Here is a 17,978-nt window from a genome sequence, read left to right on the forward strand (position 1 = left end):
CATGCAGCCAGTACCTTGTCAAGCACAAGACGAAGCTGGAAAAAATTCAGAGGTATACCACTAGGCTAGTCCCAGAATTATGAGGCATGAGTTACAAGGAAACACTGCGTGAAATGCACCTCACGACATTGGAAGACAAAAGAGTAAAGGGAGACATGATCACTACCTACAAAATCCTCAGAGGAATTGACAGGGTAGATAAGGATAAACAGTTTAACACGCATGGTACGCGAACAAGGGGACACAGGTGGAAACTTAGTACCCAGATGAGCCACAGAGACACATTAGAAAGAATTTATTCAGTGTCAGAGTAGTTAACAAATGGAATGCATTAGGCAGTGATGTGGTGGAGGCTGACTTCATACACAGTTTCAAGTGTAGATATGATAGAGCCCAGTAGGCTCAGGAACCTGTACACCAGTTGATTGACGGTTGAGAGGCGGGACCAAAGAGCCAAAGCTCAACCCCCGCAAGCTCAACTAAGTGAGTACACACAGGGCTTACCAGAGGAGATATATTCCTTCCTTACAATGTTTGCTGCCGATACAAAACTTGTGAGTAGGATAAACACAATGGAAGACTGCTGCGCCAAGCTATTAAAGGACATGTACAAATTTAAAATATTATCCCTCGAGTGGCTACTAGAGTTTAACCCTAGCAAGTGCAGTGTAATGAAGCTGAGTACGGAGACTGGGAGAACAGACTCATGTTAGTACATGGGAGAGAAAATCCTATTGGAATCTTACAAAAGATTTGAGAGTTTATATTCCTCCCGAACTGTCCCCAAGAAGCCCACGTCAAAAGAATATCATCAGCTGCATTTTACCTGATTTACCTGAGGGCGCTAATCCTAGTGGCCTCAACGATGACAGCAAGCCGGCGGTTTGTTGAAAGTCGACAAGGTTGGCAAATACAAGAGCTACCTTTAAGAATCTGAACATAAGGTTATTCAGAATCTTGTATATCGTTTATGCATATTTCAAATCTGGAATTTGCGGCACCAGCTTGGAGTCCTTTTGTCGTTAAACACAAAGCGAAGCTGGAGAAAGTTGAGAGGTATTGCACCAAGCTGATCCCTGAAGTGATATGCATGAGCTAGAAGGAAAGGCTGTGTTAAACCTCACTTTACTGTAAGACAGAAGAAACAGTAGAGACATGGTTACCACATACAAAATCCTCAAGTGAATAGGCAGGGCAGACATGGATAGACTGTTTATCAAGGGACACGAACAAGGCAACATAGAAACTAAGTACCCAATGAGCCACAAAGACATTATCAATATTTTTTCAGTGTCAGAATAGTTAATAATGGAATGCACTAGGAAGTGATGTTGTGGAGGCAGGCTACTGAGTTATATATATAGATATGACAGAGCCCAATAGCTTCTGGAACTATTGGAGAAAATGAGTACTCTGGAAAAATGAGCATTCATGTAGGCTCCTTAACTCGACGTTTGGCTCATCCCGCAGCGCTTTCACAAGCATGGACAACATGGCTCTCTAATAGAATTATATCACTTTTTTATGAGGTCAGTGGGAGTGTGGAACCCCAATATGGAACCCCAACATGTAACCCACAACATGGAACCCCAACATGTAACCCACAACATGGAACCCCAACATTGGACTCGCGATATGGAAACAGCCTGTAGAAGCATGCCACCAAACTAGAGATTGTATACAAATTTTCTTGTTTGTTTTCGGAGAGAACGCGGGAGATGTCTGGGAGCTGGAGCCCGAGGAGAGTCGTAGACATGTACACAAACGTCTCTCTTTGTGAGGTCTGAGCTCCAGGGGCCAGATTCACGAAAGTACTTACGAACGTGTACATCTTTTCTCAATCTTTGACGGCTTTGGCTACATTTATTAAACAGTTTACAAGCATGAAAACTTCCCATTCAACTGCTGTTATTGTTATAAACAGCCTCCTGGTGCTTCGGAGCTCATTAACTGTTTAATAATTGTAAACAAAGCCGCCAAAGATTGAGAAAAGATGTACAGGTTCGTAAGTGTTTGCGTAAGTGCTTTCGTGAATCTGGCCCCACTGAAGTGGACTAGATGGATACATCTAGTATCCATCAGGATACATACCTGAGAGGGGGAATTTTTCTATACCAGCTTCAAGAGGGGGATAAAATAGGCCAAATGTGGGTCGGGTGTCTCATTACACCAAACGACCGAGAAGTGAAAGGGGCCCAGGAGCTGCGGTTCGACCGGCAGACACCTTGAGAGCAATCAACACACAGATGGCACCACTCCCACCAAGGATGACAAACGCCGGATTTTACCCAACACGATTTTTATCATGTTGTATAACAGATAATTACAAATTCATTAGAAGTGCATTATATTTGCCAAGCCTCTAAACCTCCTTCATTGTATTTGTTTGGCCCTTGACAACAACAACAACAATTGGATAAATAGATACAGATATAATGATATCGTGAGACCCTCGTTAAACAACCCTACTCCTTTTCCTTTGACACAAACCGCGCATAAAGATAATGAATTAATCAGAACTGTTTTATCTGTTATGTCTAGAATTCACTGCGGTAATATTCTACGACCTGTCCTTTATCAGGTTAAGGACAAGCGCACATGAATTCTACGTACGTTTCAATATTCAATGTATTCAATACGCAATGTGCAAAATCTAGAATTCCGGGTTTGAATCCCGGACGGGACAGAAATGGTTTCCCGCATTTCCTATCACCTAATTTGCCTGTTCACCTGGCAGTAAATAGGTACCGAGGAGTTGGTCAGCTTGTTGGGGGGGGGGGCGGGGAGGTCACTTGTACCGTGGTCCACCAGGTCACCTGTGTAGAGCCTGCTGGTAGAGCCCGCTGATAGAGCCCGCTGGCAGAGCCCGCTGGCAGAGCCCACTGGTAGAGTCACTAGTGCCAGCACCGCGACACTACTCGCTTGTTTCATGGGCAACATTTTAACACGATCTTTTAACTGTTAACTATTAAAGTACAACTGGAAAAGGTCATCAAGACAAATGGGGGGAGGGGGACCTCTGACAAGCCGCCGGCTTCTTGTCCTCGTTGAGGCCACAAGTGTTAGTTGCTTTCAAGTAAGTTCAGATATAGATGAATGTAAACAAATCAATACATATACCAAGATACAGAATAAAATACATCAAATCAATACAATATATACAATAATAAATATCAATAATGCATTGTGTCGCGGTGACAGGCAGACAGTGTACATATAAAGTATAATACAGTACATGTTAGGTTTATATAGAAGTCTCCTCCCACCTTAACAAGCTGACTAACTCCTCGGTACCTATTTACTGCTAGGTGAACAGAGACATTAGGTGATAGGAAACGAGCCCAACCATTTCTATCTCGCCCGGGATTTGAACCTGGAATTCTAGATTGTGGGTCTGGAACGAACCCGACTGTACTACTTAGACCCCTTACAGATACATATTACATGAAATATCTTAATTTATTCTTTCATCTAATTCTTGTATCTTGCATAAGCCCTAAAAATAAAGAGAAACGTTTGAAGATGAACATAGAATTTGGTTCTATGGCCGCCGGCAAGTGAACGTATTCACTTTGAAATATTTGGCGTTGAAAATTAATTGCATTTTCTATGACTGTCTTCATATCAAGAGAAAACGCATAGTTTTATCGCAAGCATTTTTATTTTGCAAGGGGTGGCCTTTGGGAAGGCATGATCATTATCTGAACTTACCTGAGGTCCACCATCACCAGTACATGGTGTACAGGAACCCCAGTACAGTTCAGTGTACTGTGTTTGAATACTTCCTACCCTCGCCACGAGGGTACGACGTCGGTGGCTTGTCAAACGTCCTCAAAATTATTCGTACAGATTTTTTCCAGTTTTATCTTGGAACTGAAACATGTTTGACATTTCCGGTTTCAAATGATATGCTTATTTCCCTATCTAGTTACTGGCCTTCCCCAGGATGCAACCCACAAGTCACCCAACTCCCGGGCAGGTAGCTCAGGCATCACGTGTAAAGACACGTGCCTAAGCATCTAGCCCGGTCAGGGATATCAAAGTGTTCCCTGTGTCGGACTAACTAATGATCTTTCCCTGAATACAAACCATGACAGGTAAGCTTACTCCTGAGTACCTCTTTACTGCTAGGTGAACAGAGGCGTCAGATGTGACTAAACGTCTCTCTCCTCTTGCAGGAATCGAACTCAACCATTCAGTTCACCAAACTGCGCAGATCGTTCTTGTTGTTGTTTTAAATTCAGCTACTCGGAACAAAAAGTTCCAAGTCGCACGGGCTATGGTGAGCCCGTAAGTGGAAGCTCTTTGGAGCCATTATCTGTATCAATAGCTGATACTGGGGATGGGGTCCGTAGACGCGCCAATCCAATCTGAGAGCAGGGCTGCAGATGATGATTGATAAAGATTAAACTATCTTATAGGTGACACGGGCATGAAGAGGCGGCAAGTGGAGCCAGATCGCTGTGCTACAGTATTCTTATATATTAGTAGGCCTAAATAATTCTCTACTTGGGCACATCACTAACAGAGATTAACCCACACGAGACAAGAGTCGCATATCTTACATAGACGGTCACAAATAAAATAACTAAATTATGCAACGTTACTTGGTACTGTGCTTCGCAGGCTCCTGGTACATCGTTGACGAAGAGTGGCCATCTGGGCACCACTTCCTGGGGCCGCGATTTTGTCCATTTAGTTCCGGATACTGCCGTCAGGCCCTCCCTTCAACGGCCCGGATTGATTCGACGCCTGACACGCTTACCGTCTAGGGTCTCAAAAGTTTCATTGATTTTTTCAATTTTTCGGTTGGATCTTTGGCCAGGTAGACGGTGTCCGGCGCCGGCTTGGTCGAGAGGTGCCAGTCTGCAGGTCTTGGTGGGCTGGAGGTGTACCCAAGGGGCGTAGTGGGCCACGTATTTTCTCCGCAGGAGGTCGTCGGAAGACGTTGCTGCGGTTTTGTCCGACTGAAGTTTTTAAGAACGGTCATCGCGATTCTGCCGTTAAATCATGACTTTGTTCGGTTTCCCAGAGTTCACAAGATGCCTTATACCTGTGTCATCTGGGGTCACTGCATGTCGATAGTCTTCCAGCTGATTTTCTGTGCGGGTGTCCGGCTTTCACCTCTCTGAGGGACTCCAGGCGTGGGTAGAGGGGTAGACATCTTTTTCCCACCGACAGGTAGGGTATAGCCGCAAAGCTTTGCGTTTTCCCCGAAACGGGAATCTCGTAACACATCTGGCACTTGTGCCGTCGTGGCTTCCAAATCAACAACAACTACTGAATCTCTTCCTCCCACAGTGCACTTGTGTGGAGGAGGGGCACGACATCGCGCCAGAGAGGTGAGCGTTGGAAGGAAGTTGCCTCACCCAAGGTGGGAATAAGGCCAGACTCGCCACATGGTGTTGCCGCCAGGCTGCAAGACACGCCACCACGTGGGGACACACACACACATACCTCACTCTTACCGTATATAACGTGTGTAAGTTCCATAGAGCCACACGTAGTAGAATGAAACCTCATGAAATATATGCCTTAAAATCTACAATTTGGACCTATTGTCTTGTCATGATCCTCTGTCCTGTGTGGCAGTGAATACGAACACTATCCTCACTGCAATGAGACGTTATTACTTCTATTAGGCAAAATTGTAAATTCATTTTGTCAATAAAGAAGCTGATAACCACAGCAGTCATTTTGACCCGTTCTAGGCGAGTACCACATAAGTCCACAATTTCTCACCCGTATAACTATTTAATCTATTCTTGACTCCTGTTAAACTCTTCGTCTCAATAATACAAGCTGGCAGACCATTCCGCTCATCCACAACCATGTTTCCAAACAAGTACTTCTCTCTATCCTATTTAAAACTAAGTTTCTCCAGTTTGAAGTCGTTATTGTAAGGTTTATCCTGCTTGGACCGTTTTAGAACCCTCTTTGTATCCTCGTTAAGAACATATTAATATAATTATATTTGTATTTAGCTTGCAGACAGTACAACAAATCTTTAAGAACTTCGGAGTAAGGTCTGCGTTCCAGCAGACACCTGAAGGGGCTACTCTAAGAAGTAGCCCCTTCCAGTAGCCCCTGTTCTTAAGGAAGTAGCCCCTGTATGTAACCTACACTAGTAGGTTACATACAGTTCCCACAAAAAAGAAATATGGACAATCTTAAGGTATGCTAAATAATATCTAAGAATATTAAATATCAATGAAGATATCTAAGAAGATATAAATTAACATTATATAAAATAGTACAATATTGATATACCAATGTACAATGAAGAATACATTTAGCTAAAGCATCACTGATATATACCAATTCATTTGTAAAAAAAAAACAGTAACCGAGTATTATATTGTATTACTAAAGAAAGAAAATACCGCAGGAGCTTGTTCTACAACCCACATATCAACCAGCAGATTCAGGAATGCACTTACGCAAGTACTTACGAACGTGTACATCTTTCCTCAATCTTTGACGGCTTTGGTTACATTTATTAAACAGTTTACAAGCATGAAAACTTCCCATTCAACTGTTGTTATTGGTATAAACAGCCTCCTGGTGCTTCGGAGCTCATTAACTGTTTAATAATTGGAAACAAAGCCGCCATAGATTGGAAAAAAGATGTACACGCTCGTAAGTCCTTGCGTAAGTGCTTTAGTGAATCTGGCCCCTGGTGAAAGAAGCATGAGACCCGGCTGGAGGTCAGATGACTGCCATGAGGGGTTAAGTCACAAGTTTGAATCCTCACTTACGAACCTGTACATCTTTTCTCAATCTTTGGCGGCTTTGTTTACAAGTATTAAATAGTTAATGAGCTCTGAAGAACCAGGAGGTTCTTTATAACAATTGATTGAGAAGTTTTTATGCTTGTAAACTGTTTAATGCATGTAATCAAAGCCGTCAAAGATTGAGGAAAGATGTACACGTTCGTAAGTACTTGCGTAACTGCTTCGTGAATCTGGCCCCTGGCCTCTGGTTCCTTTTGGACCTGACACCTATCTTTGAGGAACCACAAGCATCACACGGAATAACTCTACGTATTCCTGAAGTGAAAGTGTGGACGTGTGTTGCTACACAGCCGTGTCCACCAACAAAGTGGGAGGAAACACTCGAGGATCCGCCTCGTCACCTTCAGGTATCCATGGCAAAGACTCGCTTGAAGTCTTTCTTAGTGACTGGCGTTCGCGTCGCGGTGTTTTCGTGCATATGACAAAAATATCACCCCAAAATAATATACATATAAAAATGTCTCCCGAGGTAAACAATTGACTTAAATCTCCAGTAAACAAACATTGGGAAACATTTTTTCGTCCAAAAATGATGAGGTTCACAATATTCTTGATATTGAATTTTGTTACTAATTTGATCTGCAGAGATGTAAAATCGAGTTTAATCTAAGCTGTGAAGAGATATAAACTGACGCAGATTAAACATAATAATAGTAGTGGGTGGGTATACAAGGTCATGGTCGCGTGACTACCCCCACCACCACTATGTTGCCCAAGTGTTCTGCTGAGAACACTCCACCTGTGTTGCGGCGCATTACTTCCTCTAAATAGGGTCACTAGGGTATATCTCGTTTTTTTTTTTTTAAACAAAGACTAGGGGTTCATAAGGGATGACAAATGACGTGCCTAGTGAAACTGCAAGTAAGAGCTGTTATCCTACCTCAGCTCATCTGAAGCCTGCTCCTACACACTCATTTATTTCATGAGAATGTACGTTGAAACTATCATATAGGGAACTATCAAATAAGGAACCTGGGAAAGCTAAGTTGAAACCTACTCCTAGAGGTCGGTTTATTTCATGAGCCTCTTATATGCATCAGTAGGAATAGCCTTTATTCATTCATTAACAAAATTAGGTAACAATCATATAAGGAACAGGATGAGCCTTTATCCAACTGTGTGCCAGAGCCTTCATGTGATCAGTTGACCTGGTCTCCCGTGTATTAACCTGTTGAGCGAATAAGTTCCAGATGAGAGTCAGCGTAGGAGTGAATGATCGCTGATGGAGTGATGTTCTTGAGAAAGGCACTTCCAGCAGGAGACTGTTGAAGGTTGAGAGCCTAGCGCTACGGGTGGCAACTACTGGTCGTCCACGGAGTTGAGCCGGGTGTGGAACTTTGAGGATGTTGGTCTTGTACATAACAGCAAGACTAACACCGTGACGATGGTGTTGCATGCTGTGATGTTCAGACCGTTTCCGCCAGACTTGGCCAAGACTAGAGATAAGCCTTCTTGCCCGTCTCTCCACTTTCTCCAACAGTCTGACGAAAGATGGGGGGCAGGCGATCCAGGAAAGGGGGTGCATACTCTAGATGAGAGTGAACTTGTGCTTCATATAAGGTTTTGCAGCCCTTGCTGTTAAGGTGTGACATGCGCTGTAGAGCAGTTAAGTCTCCTGGCTGCCTTTTGAGCTAGGTTAAGCGCCTGGTTTTCTCTCTCTCTCTCAAAAACAAACGACAACAACAAGCCGTCTAGGAGCGGGTGTGCGTGACAGTGAGCATGGATGCGTTTACGTGGGGGCCCCGGTGAACTGGCTGACCTGATGACCTACATGACGACAGTGTCAGGGGGACACGGAAGTCCCGCTGTTATCGATGGACTGCTGGGAGGTGACATGTGCCACTGTTCAACCTGCCCCTCGTGGCTCCCCCGCCCCCATGCAGAGCTAATTAATGTGATTTTTGCGACATACGACGCGCCAAGCGTATAAAAGCGTCAGTCTGACTGCCCGCTCCACGCCGCCTCTCTCTCCTCTCCCAGATCTTCGTGAACGCTCGAGGACGTGAATACCACTGACTAGTGTTTCATTAGTAACAAAGTAACTCCTCTTCGGTCCATTGCAGAAGATAGTAGTTCTCTTAAGTTTCCGTCTATAGCTGCATTAGCATTATTTCAGGTTCATTAAAGGCAGATATTGAGATTTATCTGCAGCATTTCTTCAATTTTTGGTTCTTTGGCTCATAGTTAAGATCTTGCTGTAACCCAAGCTGCGGTAGAGTGCGACAACCCAAGACGAAGAGATGGCTGGTTTCGGCCTGCAGGTGGTGGTGTTGGCGGCGGCGCTGCAGGGAACTGCAGCCTTTCTCGCCACCCCGCTCAACACCTCCGACCCAGATGTTGCCCACATCCTGTGTCCTGATCAGGTTAGTTTCTCCACAGGTCATCCTCCTCCTCCTCGGCCTACCAATCACTGCAAGTCAGGCCTCATCTTAAATGATGCTTCAATGATTCTCTAGGAAACACATAACCAGATTTTAGTATTTAGTTTAGTATCTAAACTACAATGGCAGTAGTTTAGTGAAATATGCATCTGTTTCTCGTAGGATTGCAAACTTCTGTATACCTACTGTTTTCTCTCTCCCCCTCTCTTCCTCTCTCCCTCTCTCCTTCCCTGATACATGATCCGAGTAACTGGCCTCTTCTTCTTCGGCCCCTGAATATGACTGTAAGACTTGACCTGACCTCACCCGACTGTATTCCTGACCTGGCTCAATGTCCCCAGACGGTTGCGTTGACCCGGGACCACAAGTGGATCACTCGGGAGGCTATCCGTCGCAACCTTCGCCAGTTCTTCTTGCAGTACCCGCCGGAGTCGCAGCCGGACTTTAACGTCCCCCCTTCGGTCACGCTGACAGAGCTCTACCACGCCTACTACGGCGCCTCCGCCTCTCCCGCTCGCTTCATCAAGGCTGTCAACTCTATAGCTGCAGCCAACGTAAAGGCAGACTCCGCCGTACAACTTAGGTACTTTGTTCCGTAGTTGAGGTCTATTTTATAGTCTAGGTTTGTTCCATAGTTCAGATTTTAATAACTGGCTCCTCTGTTCAGGTCTATTAATATTCCACAAAATTAATCGCTTTCAGTTTGAAACAAGAGCCCTTCAGTTAGCATTAGCTCTGCGCAACGCCATCATAGCCCCGAATATCACGGTGTTTGCAAATTACTTGTGATTTCGGTGATATGTACCTGGCAATCACCACTGGTGTTCAACCGTTGATACTCTGACGAACACTCCACCACCCGCAGACATGACCCAGACATCCAGGGGGACGGGGAGGAGCTCACAGAGCTGCAAGCGTCGCTGACGGACAGGTATCCGCAAATTCTGACTTCCATTCTGCTGGACGAGGCGTACACTGCTGCCCGCTCCCTTCTGGGCCTCTCCTTCCATTCCATTCAGAAGTTCTATGCACACTCCACCTGGGTCGAGCAAGGTAACACGGCCATCCTGCCCGATCTTGGTCTTCCTGGATTCGAGTTCGAGGATCTAGCAGACCCAACAGAAGCTGTGTGTACACCGTGTCCCAGTTCCCAGGTACGGTCTTCAGGCCATTTCTAACATGCATTATATTTTGACCTGGAAACTATCTCACAATATTCATATATAACATAAGATCCGTCTTGTTTTGACTGGTTTGAGGAATATTGTGTGTAAATGCTGCCTCACTGAGCACTCATGACAGCCTACATGAGCACCGAGGATGCCTCAGCAAATAACGTGTTTGTGTGTGCAGGGAGAGTGCTCCGGCAACGTGGTGAGTGGGGCAAGACTGAGCAGCGGGTATTACCAGTACGACGATCCAATGGCTGACATCTACCTTATACCCAAGCCCACCACAGGTATGTCAACATACCCAGTACAGGTATGTCAACATACCCAGTACAGGTATGTCAACATACCCAGTACAGGTATGTCAACATACCCAGCACAGGTATGTCAACATATCCACCACAGGTATGTCAACATACCCAGCACAGGTATGTCAACATACCCAGCACAGGTATGTCAACATACCCACCACAGGTATGTCAACATATCCACCACAGGTATGTCAACATACCCAGCACAGGTACGACAACTCCAGGAATCAATATATACTGTATATCTAGGTGACACAAGTGAACACATTAGCAGCTTAACATCAGCAACGCTTGCGAAAATGACAGACATCCAGAAAGTCTTAATTTAGGAAGCTAAAGAGGCCTCGAGAATGCAGTACAACCTTCGTCAGACCATCCTTCAGTGTGCAACCACGTGTAGAACTCACATCTAAAGTAAACTACAACACAGAAATCATAAATATGAACAATTGAACAATTCTTTGCAATTCTTTTGACCATGTCCTTGCTCAGTGGATTAAGGCAGCGTCTGGGATGCTCTCGGACGTAGGTTCGAATCCTCGTCACGGCCCTTGTGGATTTGTTCATGTGATGCATCACGCTATTGTGATTTCTGTGTGTATTGGGTCTTTCCTTCACCTTCAAACTTGTTATTATGTGCAGTTTTGAATATCATTAATTCCTTTTTCTCTTATTTATTTATATTTTAAATTTACGTTTTTCAGTCGATTTGCACTTGTTTTCTTTTACGATATAAAATAAAGAGGCATCGTTTGTTTGTGTTGTCAGGCGGCAAGTGTAGCCACGGCGGTGTGTTGGACTCCAGCTCCTGGCAGCCAGCTGAGGGAGGCATCAACAAGGACACAGCTTCCCCCTGCTTCTCCCCCCACCACCACCTGCACCAGCAGGCAGCTGAGCTCGCTGTCCAGGTGAGACACACGCCTCCACCCTCTCCTCCACCCTCTCCTCCACCCTCTGCTTCACGTCAATATTTCAAGTATAAATTATTGAATTTATTCTAGTCCATTGAGAATAAATGAAAACAGAAAAAGTCTCTAGACTTTGAGTCAGATAACTATCTTAGTAAATTGTTTATATCAATATATGAATGTTCAGACATTCATATTAAATTGCATTAATTTGTGCATGTTACATGGATGCATGACGTCATGAGCACACATAAAAAGTGTAATAATCAAAATCTTGCAACGTGAGGCGACGGATCACTACCTGAGGGTGCTGCTGGACGCCGTGGGGAACGAGAAGTACCGACGGCTGTTCGACCTGTACCAAGGGTCTGCTCTCTCCATCGTCATCGACACCACGGGCTCCATGTCAGACGACATCGAGGCTGTCAAGGACCAGGTCGCGAGTATCGTGGAGAACACCAACCCTGAGCTTTACATCCTGGCTCCCTACAACGACCCCAGTAAGCCAGTCAGGTGCCGAGAGGCACATCAGCAAGATTGATAAAATAGGCTTTGCTTACACTAATACCCGCTGCATAAAATCAATTATTTTGCTAATCTAAGCCAGTTGATGTTTCAGATGAGACCGTAATTGGTCCCATATTCATATCAGAGCTTTGTTCATTTTATTATGAAACTAAACCCCTGCGAGTGTGTGTGTGTAGACCACCTCAACCCTGCTCTCCACCCCGCAGCCTGGGGACCCGGACTGAGGACAGACAACGCTACTGAATTCCTGGAAGCCGTCAATGCCCTTTATGCCCACAACGGCGGGGACATCGAAGAGATGTTCTGGTCTGGCCTTCAGGTACACCACCACCATGTGCTTCTTCCCTTTCTGTTACCTTCTTGTATATTATTATAATTGGCATATATATATATTATTATATATAAGTTAACTTTGGTGTGAGTGTGACCGGTTAATGAAGAATGATGTTGTGTCCCTGGCAGCTGGCTCTGAGCTTGACACCAGACTACGGCGACATCTTTTGCTTCACTGACGTCGGAGCCAAGGACGGGGAGAAGATGGAGAGTGATATTGCCAGATCCCAGCAACAGCACAACAAGGTGAGAGTCCTTTCCCTCTCCATCTCTCTCCCTGTATTTCTCTCGTACTCTTTTTCTTTTTGTCTCCTTCTCCTCCTTATGAAGACACTAACCCAGTCTACTGTGGCTCCAGGTGTCGATCATCTACAGTGGGAGCATCCCCAGCGAGACCCCGAGCCGTGGCTACGTGTTGACGCAGGTGGAGGAGTACCGCCGGCTCGCTGATTCTACGGGAGGCCTCTTCATCCCCTCAGACAAGTTCAGCATCGACACCATCATGCCTATCCTCAGTGAAGGTGTCGAGAGCTCTGACGTAAGTGTGCCAGTGCTTGTGTGGTTGTCCGTGTGCGAGTGCTCGACAGAAATAAAAACAGGTGCTGCATATACAGAACACGAGAACCACAAGGGCCAGGTTCAGAACACTACAAGCCTAACAGAACACGTTAGCCTCTGGGACGTGTTCAGAACACATGCTTCTGAGCTGTGTTCAGAATACTAGCCCCCAAGTCCGCATTCTGAACACGAGCGCTTCACAGACCTGTTTAAAACACACTAGTCTCAGGACCACATTCAGGAGACAATAGCCCAAGGTTGCGTTCCTATCACGAGAGCTTCTGGGGGAGGGGGGCCTTATTATTTGTATTCGTATATTTTGTTACCAGACTTTAAAAAATGGATGAACATGAGTTAAGGTCTGTTCTGTGAAACTACTGTCCTTCAGTATTATATATTTTGAAATAAATAATACAAGGCATCAATAAGAACGAGTTGACCGCTACTTGGTGCCACTAAAGTAGGCTCTAACTCTAGCTTTTTAAAGTCCATATACACTTATCAGTATAATGTGTGAGTAATTATTAATCACTCAACACACACACACCTCCACATCTGTTTTGGAATTCCAGGTCAGTAAATAAAATATATGAGAGCTGGTTAATTGGTTGCTCCAGATCCCTCACTGAAAGATTGACACTGTGATGGTGAGGGAAAGGTGAAGAACTCGTCTGCCTTAACCAGACATTTCCTTCCTCTCTTTAGGTGGACGTCACCCAGCTGAAAGGACTTGTGGGGCGCCAGGATATCGCTGTGCCCATTGATGACTCCATCAGTGACTTCGAGATCCGCATCGCCGGCGTTGTTACCACGGCGCTGCTGAAGGATATCACCGGTGAGTTGGAAAGGGGTTCCTAGTGGTGACGCTGGTGGGAGTGAGTCTTGCGATGCTCATAATTTACTGAACAACCTTCAGTTATGTTTATTTTCTTGCTGGATCTTCCCTAAAGATTATTTGGGTACTGAGATTTATATCTGTGACCTTTAATAGTGGAAGTTCTAAGTTATTGTATCTTAGTAATTGATATTATAGTGTTATCATTAAACACTGTCTTGTCTTTGTAACCCAACGTGACTTACGTGACATAATTCTAATCTCATGTTTGCAAACTGTATATGAACTCTTGAAGTTGAAGAATTAGTTTATTAAATTGGATATAAATAGGATTCTTAAAAATCTACCACATAAATAATGGAACTAAATTGGGGAAGCTTGATTTTAAATATGAATTACCATTGACGTGGGTCAGAAAAGGGTTAGAGATTTGTGGAAGCAGCAGCTAGGTATCATCGTAGAAGCTACGTTACTGGGAGACTTGAGGCCTAGACTGGATGAAAATGGTTGCGTGTTAATTGGAATTTCTTATGCCTTTGTGCCGGTTTCACCAGGCACCGAGTACGACCTAATGGACGAAGCCAGCCTGCTGTTGGACCCCGAGATCGAGGTCGTGGTCTACAGCAGCGGTCTTAAAGCCATAAAGTGGATAGAGCCTCGCTACGGCCTGTGGAGTCTCCAAACCTACTCGAGTTCCACCTACAGCGTCTCCGTCAGCGGCAACTCCACGCTGAGCTTCCTGGGCGGGTTCTCCATCCTTGACCCTTCCCCGCCACACCCTCATTACCGCGCCGCTGAGGGCAACCCTCTCGTCAGTGAGTTACACCTCCACCTCCTCAGGTCCTGTTAGAGACTCGTATTGACACTCCCTCACCAGGTTCATCTAAACTCATTAGGCAATTACTAATTTGCTGGACGAATCTTGAATGAGTCACTCTTCACAAGTCCAGCTCGAGTCATCGGTGAATCACTCCTGCTCCTCAGTTTCCTCGTGATTCATCAGTAAATCACAACACATTCCCAGTTCCTGCTCGACTATTCACTGATTCCCACTCCACGTCCTCTTAATCACCATGCTCGCCTCACGAATGAGTCCCCCCAGGTGCTGCTTAACTCACCAACGTCCCCAGGCCCTACCTCGGGCCAGCAACACGTCTAACATCTCACAGAACGCTGTCAACGGCTATATTTAAGTTCTCGACGTCACGATAATAAGGCAGCACAGACTGACTTTCACACTCAGGCTGAATTATTGTACATATTTCCTTATCACTGGTTTACTGGCATAATGTTATTAAACTCACTTCATATTATATGCTGAGCCAATTATTCTTGTCCCCCAGATACTGTGTATTACGTGGAGGTGACGCTGATTGGTTACCTGGAGAGTGACGTCACCGATGTCACACGAATTGAGTATGTGGACAAGGTAAGCCTGGAGGAGGGGGCAAGGGGGTGCCTGAAGCTCCTCACTAAAAGATAACTTAACTTTAAACACTTAAACACTCCACAATTAAAGATATATTAACCTTTAGGATGTGATATGTTAAATTTGACATGACGGTACGCGGGAGCGCATTGCTACTAACGGCAATGAGCGGTAATTCCTGAGGTCCGATTTTAATTCCTAAAACTATCAAAAAACTAAAATATGTTTTTGGCAAATATTTCCTAATAGGAAGAAAAAACTTGCTATTATGCATAATATTTGTCAAATAGAAGAATTTGGCGCTTTTGACATTATTACATATTAGAAAATAAACCGTAAAAAAATATTTGAAACTACATTTTCTGTTATCTTAATTATCTTACGTGTCTTAAATCTTATTAACACTGCATTTTCTCTCATCATAATAAAAGAAAACGGAAGATTAGATAATAACAAGTGAATTATATTTCAGGTCCAGATACCAATATCAAAATTTAATTAATATGAAACTCGGTATATCCAAGATGGGGTGTATCATATTAAAAAAAAATAGCAAATTTTTAAAAGAAACTCATAACATAATTTGTTTTCAATTATTTTCGTATATATGGTAATATCAATTGTGTTTACTCTCTCCCGTTTGTTTACACGTGCAGTCGGGAGCGAGTCTCCGGGAGATACCGTACCACGGCGAAGTCGACGATGAGTTCTACGTGCGATCAGACCCCCTGCCGGAGGAGCCCTTCTACGTCAAGCTGTACGGCCACGTCAAGTCCGGTAGGTTGTGCAGTAACATAGCGTCGGGTCCGGAAGGTCGTTCAACAACATGGGTTACATTCTAAAGCCTTATCTTGAATCCTATTCCTTCACAACATGTCGGCAAGTTTCACCTGAAAAAATGCAAAGTATCACTTTGTTTAGCGTGGGTATAGGTAGCAACACTGAAACCTGGTGAGTATTGTACCATAGTAACACTGAAACCTGGTGAATAGTGTACCATAGTAACACTGAAACCTGGTGAATAATGTACCATAGTAACACTGAAACCTGGTGAGTAGTCTACCATAATAACACTGAAACCTGGTGAGTATTGTACCATAGCAACACTGAATCCTGGTGAGTAGTGTACCATAGCAACACTGAAACCTGGTGAGTAGTTTACCATCGTTTTCTAAATCCTGCATCAGAATCCTAGCACGTGGCTTCATTATATGTTGATGATAAGATGTACTCCCTGGGAATCTGAACGTCAGGAAAGCTAAATTGTAAGGCGGTTGTTTACAACAAGGTTAGTAGGCGGGGCATAACGAGCTAGATTTCACTCCCCGTAGTCACTATTAAGTAGTTATTGTTAGGTAGGCAATGATAGCTAGTCAGTGTTAGGTAATAATTGTTACAAAATCACTGCTAGGCAAGCACACCTCTCACTCGACTTTCAGAACACAAAACACGATCCTCTGACAATACTGGTACAGTGATGATGTATTCTGGTACTGTGATGATGTATTCTGGTACTGTGACGTGCCAACTTGACTCCACCACGGGGTGCTGTACCCCCTAGGGTCCTAAACCCTGGGGTGGGGGTGGGAAGGTTAGGACCCTGAACTCTCAATTTGTATTGAGCAACTTGCAAGTTTGTTTTGTTTACACTTGCTTCGTCAGGCAATGAGTTCAGCCGCCTCCTGACGGTGCTCATGACTCCTGTCGAGACTGACGTGGGGGTCCTGGCCACCTCGGAGGACCTAGCTGCCCGCCCCGGGGACACAGCCAGCGGAGACTTTGTCGTCAGTAACTACGGCCTCAGCTCCTACTTTGACATCACTGGAACGGACGATAAGGGCTTCCTCACCTACGTCGTACCTGAGAGGTCAGCCTTGTGTGTGTATAATAATAATAATAATTATTTATTTAGAAGAAGGTACAATGGGTTGGTGAGAATACATATGAGTGCCATTTTTACATTCATGTAAAGCCATTAACGTGCATAGCGTTTCGGGCATGTGTGTTTGAAATGTGTGTGTATGCCCCACTTTACTCATATGTGTGTGTGTATATACACACACACATATGCATATGTGTGTGTATATATACCGAGAGGTGTGTTCCAATTCTCGGTGTATATATACTTGTAATTTTATTTTAGTCCCATACAATGTTCAGGATTATGATATACTTGCTGTTTGGTCAGCAAGTGTTGTGGTGGCCTTAATAGCCCTCCAGAAGTTGATAGGCTTTAATATTCCTCCAATGGTGTATAGGCCTTAGTATCCCCTCCAGAGGTTGATGGGGCTTAATAACCCTGTAGAGACTAGTAGCCCTTAAGCCCAACACCAAACCAAACGAGGTTTTTATCTGTACAATATAGGCTTTCAGAGACTCGAGTCTACTGTACTTACTCCTGAAACTTATGGAATTTGCCTCAGCCATTTCCCATTTTCAGCTCATTTCACTTACTTATCATGCACTGAAGAACCTCTTCCTTACATCATTGTAAGAATATTTTATGTTATGATCTTGTTGCCTCTCCACCGCCTGTTTTACCAGACTTTCTTCTTAAGAACATAAGAATAAAGAAAACCGCAAAATACCTATCAGCCCATATGAGGCAGATTTATATTTTCCATAACTCGTGCATATATATATATATATGTCTAACCTTGAAACAATGGAGCGATCCCAAGCCTCTGTAGTAACTATAGCCTTTACTCTTCCGGTGGGAACCTCCCTTTACC

At 44.4% G+C, this 17,978-nt stretch overlaps 1 protein-coding gene across 1 annotated transcript in view; it reads left to right on the plus strand.

Moving 5' to 3' along the window:
- The first annotated feature begins 8,370 nt into the window (after positions 1-8,370).
- The window catches only part of LOC123765451 (von Willebrand factor A domain-containing protein 7), a 17,519-nt gene continuing 7,911 nt past the window's right edge, over positions 8,371-17,978 (plus strand). Inside the window, exons 1-14 of the mRNA XM_045754031.2 lie at positions 8,371-9,157; positions 9,517-9,758; positions 10,041-10,329; positions 10,529-10,634; positions 11,424-11,563; positions 11,850-12,063; positions 12,298-12,410; positions 12,554-12,670; positions 12,783-12,962; positions 13,688-13,817; positions 14,372-14,632; positions 15,161-15,246; positions 15,903-16,023; positions 16,909-17,113. Coding sequence (XP_045609987.2) covers positions 9,035-9,157; positions 9,517-9,758; positions 10,041-10,329; positions 10,529-10,634; positions 11,424-11,563; positions 11,850-12,063; positions 12,298-12,410; positions 12,554-12,670; positions 12,783-12,962; positions 13,688-13,817; positions 14,372-14,632; positions 15,161-15,246; positions 15,903-16,023; positions 16,909-17,113 — 2,327 coding nt within the window. The 5' untranslated portion in view covers positions 8,371-9,034. The remainder of the gene's footprint in view (positions 9,158-9,516; positions 9,759-10,040; positions 10,330-10,528; positions 10,635-11,423; positions 11,564-11,849; positions 12,064-12,297; positions 12,411-12,553; positions 12,671-12,782; positions 12,963-13,687; positions 13,818-14,371; positions 14,633-15,160; positions 15,247-15,902; positions 16,024-16,908; positions 17,114-17,978) is intronic.

The sequence above is a fragment of the Procambarus clarkii genome, chromosome 30 (genome assembly GCF_040958095.1).
Source record: "Procambarus clarkii isolate CNS0578487 chromosome 30, FALCON_Pclarkii_2.0, whole genome shotgun sequence".
Taxonomy (NCBI): domain Eukaryota; kingdom Metazoa; phylum Arthropoda; class Malacostraca; order Decapoda; family Cambaridae; genus Procambarus; species Procambarus clarkii.